This window comes from Pinus tabuliformis, chromosome 2_2 (genome assembly GCF_031772625.1).
Source record: "Pinus tabuliformis cultivar Carrire ecotype Pingquan chromosome 2_2, CPIR1, whole genome shotgun sequence".
NCBI classification, from domain to species: domain Eukaryota; kingdom Viridiplantae; phylum Streptophyta; class Pinopsida; order Pinales; family Pinaceae; genus Pinus; species Pinus tabuliformis.
This window is the reverse complement of record NC_142300.1, coordinates 457700969-457707395: the sequence shown is the minus strand read 5'-3', so window position 1 is coordinate 457707395 and position 6427 is coordinate 457700969. Positions and strand designations below refer to the sequence as shown.

At 35.0% G+C, this 6427-nt stretch overlaps 1 protein-coding gene across 1 annotated transcript; it reads left to right on the top strand.

The window, feature by feature from the left end:
- Window positions 1-569: 569 nt before the first annotated feature.
- LOC149193248 (uncharacterized) lies at window positions 570-1633 on the top strand. The gene is made up of 4 exons (XM_089407261.1): window positions 570-652; window positions 789-958; window positions 1055-1125; window positions 1216-1633. The coding sequence occupies exons 1-4, from the start codon at window positions 570-572 to the stop codon at window positions 1297-1299; spliced, it is 408 nt and encodes a 135-aa protein (XP_089263387.1). The 3' UTR covers window positions 1300-1633.
- The last annotated feature ends 4794 nt before the right edge of the window (window positions 1634-6427 follow it).

The window sequence follows — 6427 nt, the reverse complement described above, 5'->3', positions numbered from 1 at the left end:
TATATTTATATCCGTAATTACAATAATTTAATTAAAAAATAATTGATTAATAATAGCTTATAATAACTTTGAAATTGATCAAAGGGAATTACTTTTAAATTCATATGCGAATATCTAAGAAGGAATGCATATCCATGTTACGAAAAATACATTCTTTTGAAAATTTCAATAAAAACACATGTTGGGCCACCTCACAATATATTGAATTCCATTTCATAATGTAAGAAAAGGACTTGCAATTGTAACTTTGTGTCACATTTCCTTTACACATAAATATACATAGTAAAAAAAAAAAATTCTATGGTCTAACCATTAAGACTCAACCATACATATGAGCTGTTACTCCACATGTTACCACCATGTATATACTTACGCGCTGCATCTAATTGTTATTTAGTCAATCATTAGGCTATGCATGGTTCATCATAGTAACGATTATTAACTCGTTGATTGACATTGGTTTTGATGTTTGAGCTATGGCATTAAGCGTTAACATGTCTTTGATGTAACATATATGTTGACCTTCGAGCCTAACCCCTAAACCCTCCCCCCAGCATACGGAGTATTTAATGGGCGCGGGTTTTGGAGGTCCGGCTGTAGATTTGGGCAGACTCAACCCACCTACCACATTGGTTGTATCGGCTCATAGCTGGCCAGGTGGCATGGTCTGTACACACAGCCATGTGACACCTCGGCCTTGGGATCCTCGACCTTCCCGCCTCTTCTTCCTGCTTCATCTGAATGGTCAAGATCTAATTTGGCGATCAAAGGGTGGAAATACTTTCCAGGGTTTCGAGTCACTACTTAACCTCCGTAAGCCAAGGTTGGGGTTCATTTGTTCGCATTGCCTTGTTGGTTCAGTGCTCTACCGAGACTCCGGTTCGATTTTTACAGACTTACAGTTACCATCTGCAACTGCTCCAAAGGCCGAGAAGGGCCGAGCTTCACGTCTTCTCAGGTAACTTATGCTCTGATTAATAAATAACCTTCTTGTTATTCCACTGTAATGATATGGTTGATTAATGTGTGCCCTTCTGCTGTTGAGCGAGCACAGGTGGAGCTACTTATCCAGTTCATGGGATCGAGGTGATGGTCTCGACAGTCCTCTCTTCACGACGGATCCAGGTTGGTTCTGTTAATAATGCTTACTTGTTTTTCTTTATACTAGCTCAGAACCTACCGTTTCTGAGTGAGGCTTCCATGTTTTGCTTTCAGACCCCGAGGGTTTGCCGGTCCCACTTGAGTTCAAGAGGTATTCTCCAAGAGAACCCTCATGGTTGCCTTTCGAACTATGGCTAGTCATTTTAGAGATTTGCCTGGAAGTTCTGTTCCAGACGGAACCCATATATTGCTTCCTTGTTCTCCATGAACTAAGGGGTTTTCTTTACGCTGTCGGACTTGGGTCTCTTAAATTTTGTGTAATCTTCCAGCTTCGGCCTGGCCGTATGCTTAGTTTGAAGCTGGCGGAACCAGGTCCTTTGTTATTACTACCTCTATTTTTCTGTATATGCATACCGTTTTCCCTAGCAGAGGTACACTGCTTTATTGTTTTTTTTTTTTTATTGACAGCATAAGCAGAACTTGGCATTTATGTTCAAGCCCACGACGGCGTAAGTTTTTCGTTTGAAATATATCTCATGGTATTCATCTAATGTATATTCATTTTGCCTTTGAATTTAAATATCGTTGCCATTATATTGTTCTGTGCACATAAACGTTGTATATCTCAGCGCTGCTAGATTTCATATTTCAGTTTATGTGTATATATTGTCGACCTTTATAACAGGTTCAGATACATGCATGCGACTCTAGATCTGTTAATTTTTGCTATGGATGCTCTCAGTATATATAAACGATGATACCTCCGTTCTGTTTTCTTTTGATTATGTAAATCGAAATACACAGAATTATGAGGGTTTCAACGAGGTACGAGGGTTTATACGACCATTCTTCGTTCCTCATTTAAACTAGTTTCGCTGTTCTTTTATGGAAAAGCTGCGACTAAAGTCGCACTGTTTACATTCAGGGACAGAGTCCCATGTGGCTGTAAGATGCTTCTCTGCTTAACTGAGTAATTGTTTCGTATTTCATCTACCATGTTTATGTATATATAACGGCATGCTCATTTCTGTTCTGTTTCAGTAATGTATTCTGGCTACAGCCGTGACCTTTTGCCGGGATCTGGGTTTTTCCAGACTCGTAATTCATAGTTCATAATATGTAACAATAGTTGCGTTTCAGATATTTCGGTATATGTTTTATTTTGATATAGCTTTCCCGAGCATATACTGCCTCGGTTACCTCTGCCTGTTTCGTGCCAAACTCTGCACCCTTAACAGACATTAATAATTTATCTAGACAGTGAGTAAACTAACTTTGACATTGCAGAAGCCAACTCAGGCATTCCATAATCTAACCCTCCATATGTTTATTAACTGTCGGTTAGTTCCTAACCCAGGTCTATCAGCAAATAACCTATTCTTTTACCACACTTATGGGGTTCCAAATACACTGTAACAATACCAAGGAACTATAACATATCTGGTTTAATTACTGTGGTCATTTATAAGTTTTTTTTTCTTATGTAAAAGGATTCTGAGATTAGAAACCATACCTGGTTTGCCAGAATCACAATTAGATACTCAAGCAAGTCACCTGTGCTTCGAGTCTGCTCGTCCACCCAGCCATGAGATCCATCTTCTGACGGAATTCTCTCCCCCGAGCTATCTTGCAGGCCTCAAGCCCTCAACAAGATCTGGGCACCTAGTGCCTGGTTATCTGGTCCCTACCAGACTTAACCAATTTTCTTCAGTATATCCTCTTTTCCTCTTTTTGGTTCTCTGGAAAATAATCACCTTTTGTCTATCCCAACAGCACAGAACTTCCTCCCTACACCCAGGACTTTTCCTGTTTGGGAGGGCAGCTCAAATCAGTTATTACAACTGATTTCCTTTCTTTGAAATACACCTCACAGAGGTTGCCAGCATTTCAAGAAAATATTCCATTTATTTAATAATGTAGTTTATCACAGTTTTGTTTCTTTAAACATAAACAACAACCACTACCATATTGTCTTTTTACCATAATAAGATTCACATTTACATTCTACTGGGAGTATTACACTTTGGTCATTTATTCAATCTTAATATGATGAAACATTGAAAGCATGCATCATAAATAGAAGTGTCATTTTCATGTTAGGATGATAACGTGAACAGAAATAGTGGGACATATTAGTACCTAAATGAAACAAATAAGATGCAAATGGATCTTATAAAACCACATTTGTCAATTTTACGGGAAAGAAAGTTATTTGCCAACAAATAATGAAGTGCACCCATGAGGATGTAACTCCTCTATATTTTAATTATGATGTTCTGATATTCCATGGCTTTCTTTTTTAGTGTAGGACAATAATATTTTTCAATTTGGAAACAAAGGGGTATATATATATTTTTTAAATGGAATTTAGACACTTAAAACAAAGGAGTATATTTAAAAAAATGGACTTGGTGTTAAGCTAGGGCTAAATTAAATTATCCATGAGCTAAAAAACCATTTAGACTACACTAAACTATCTTGAATTCCATATCATATTATGGAAAAATACGTAGTATAATTATAGATTCTATCATAGTGTTAATGTTCATTCGTTCAATCTTCATAGGTTGGAAAAATTAAAAAGCATGCGTTAGAAACATAAGCATAATTTTTCTCATAGAATTATAACATGATCGAAAATAATGGAATATATGTGGACACGTAAAACAAGAACACATTACTAAAAATATTGGGGTATCTTAGTCGCTACATAAAATAAGAGCGATAGTTGTATAGCAGTGTAATCTCCATTTCTTTTCGTAGCCATTGATATGCTGGTATGATTAAGGTAATGTTGTTTCTGTGTTTTGTAATTATTTGAGAATTGAACACATTACTAAAAATATTTCGGTATCTTAGTCGCTACATAAAATAAGAGCGATAGTTGTATAGCAGTGTAATCTCCATTTCTTTTCGTAGCCATTGATATGCTGGTATGATTAAGGTAATGTTGTGTCTGTCTTGTGTAATTATTTGAGAATTCTCTGTTTCTGCAATTGTTTTTTTAATCTGTCGTTATTCTTGTCTCTTCAAGCTTCTTTCATACATCTTTGTCCTATAGGTGACTTCTTTCGCACAAACACTACTTCGCACAATTTCTTTCCTACGTTTGTTATCAGTATGCTCACGCCAATCGTAGACATGAAATTATTTTAACTTCCTATGTAGTCATGTGCTCATGTATTTTTATTAATCCTTCACATTGTTAATTTATTAAATCATAATTGTATATTCTTGGTGTGATCTCTTTTGTTATTTATATGTTAATTTTCATGCAATTTTGCAAGCAGTATAAGGGAAAGGGTATGCGGAGGAATTTGTGTTACCTGCTTTGCACACATATTCCCCGCACACACTTTATCTCACACTCCCTTTCTCCGCACACCAAAATAGAGCTTTCGCAAAGAATCAAAATGCAATCCCAAATTACTGCTCCAAGTTGAAATTGTTAAAGATCATTAATCTACCCAAGACGTTACTCATATTTAACTCAATTGTTGTTTCACATGGTGTGGTAGATATACTATTTTTGTAGTACATGGTAGACAGAGATGCATATCTATGAAACATACCAACCATTGCTACCGTTGTTGGGGATAACGCAATGAGGTAGATACAGCACTCCTGGCCGATATATATAGGCAGTAATTGATGTTACAAAATGATGGAGAAGGGAAATTAGGGCAGTGAGTATATGTCGTCAGCTAATATTTCAACTACTCTCTGTTGTCTTTCGTGTGTACATGGCATATCGGAATTTGAATAATCCATTAACTTTAAAGCATATACATAGTTACATCCTTTACGAATATCTAATCATTTCATTAGCATCTCTTGATCATATGAGGAAAGCTACAAATATTGTCTTTATAAAGCTATTTGTACAGTATGCAATAAGATTTTTTGAGTGCATCAAATACATATCCGAGTGATAAAGACTACTTGTATATAAAAGGTGCATTCGAAATCAATATAGAAGAAATCATCAACAAATATGAAGGTGGATTTAGTGAAAACTCACTAATGTTTAGTGATTCTTTCCCTAGTATATTCCAAATATATTTTGTGCTATCGATGTGGAACAATGTAGCTTCACTAATTTTATGTTGGAACCTAGGAATGGTGAATGTAGTCATGTGCTCATGTATTTTGATTACTCCTTCTAAATATAATTTTAATAAATCATTATTATATACATTTGGTGCGATTTATTTATTTTTTTATTTATTAATTTTCATGCAATTATGCAAGGAGTGCAAGAGAAAGGTTGTGCGGAGAAAGAATGTGCAACGGAATTTCTGTCCCTCGGTCCACACACACATTCCATGCACACACTTCATCCCAAACTCTATTTCTCCTCTATGGATTTCGGTGCGAAAAATTAGAACTACATGTGACTTTTCACAAAGGGTTTAACATCCTTTGTTGTAAATTAATAGATTACAAAAGTGAAACATAGGAGAGCACAATAAATACCTATATCATAAGCAGCCACATGTTAAGTTTTATTTTTAATATCCATAACATTGATACATTGTTTGAAATGCGAAGGTGAAAAGGAATATTTCGTTGTGCTTCCCCAACACCTCCACATTGTGTGTCCCATTTTGAATTTCAAGAAATTTCCCACCCACATGCTATTCAACTAAATCTCTTTTGACTTGAGATTGGCTGATCTCTCTGGTGATCGAGAATAATCTCTTCAATATTTCGGGTGTCAGACACGATGTCACTACAAAATGATTTTTTGTAAGAAAATTTATGTATGTCTTCAACCAGGATATCTCATGTCATAATATTATTGCATCATTTTGCATAGATTATGATCAAAAAAATTTCACTCATGTTATTTAATTCATGGGTTTAGTTTGCAAGTCTTTAAAATCTTACACTAAGAAATAATAATAATGTGTTATGGGTATATATAATGGTTTGTATATATGTTATATATTATTATTATTATTATTAGCAAATACTCACACTATACATCATAAGTATTAACAAATAACAATGATTAACAAATTAAGAGAAAAGTATATCTTCTCAACGCTGAGCAAAAGTAAAAGCCCTCCAATGTAGTATACTGCAATAAATCCCTATATCACAAGTAGTCACATGTTAATTTTTATATTTAATACCCATAATGTTGATACATTGCACAGAGTGTGAAGGTACAGACACTCTGTACAAATTATCAACATTATGGAGATTAACAATAAAACATATATTTATGTGAACATTGTTTTCTTTAAATTCAAAATGTGTGTATCAACCATATGCTACTTTATTACAAATCGCTTATTTTTCTTTCAAATAACATGTGTAA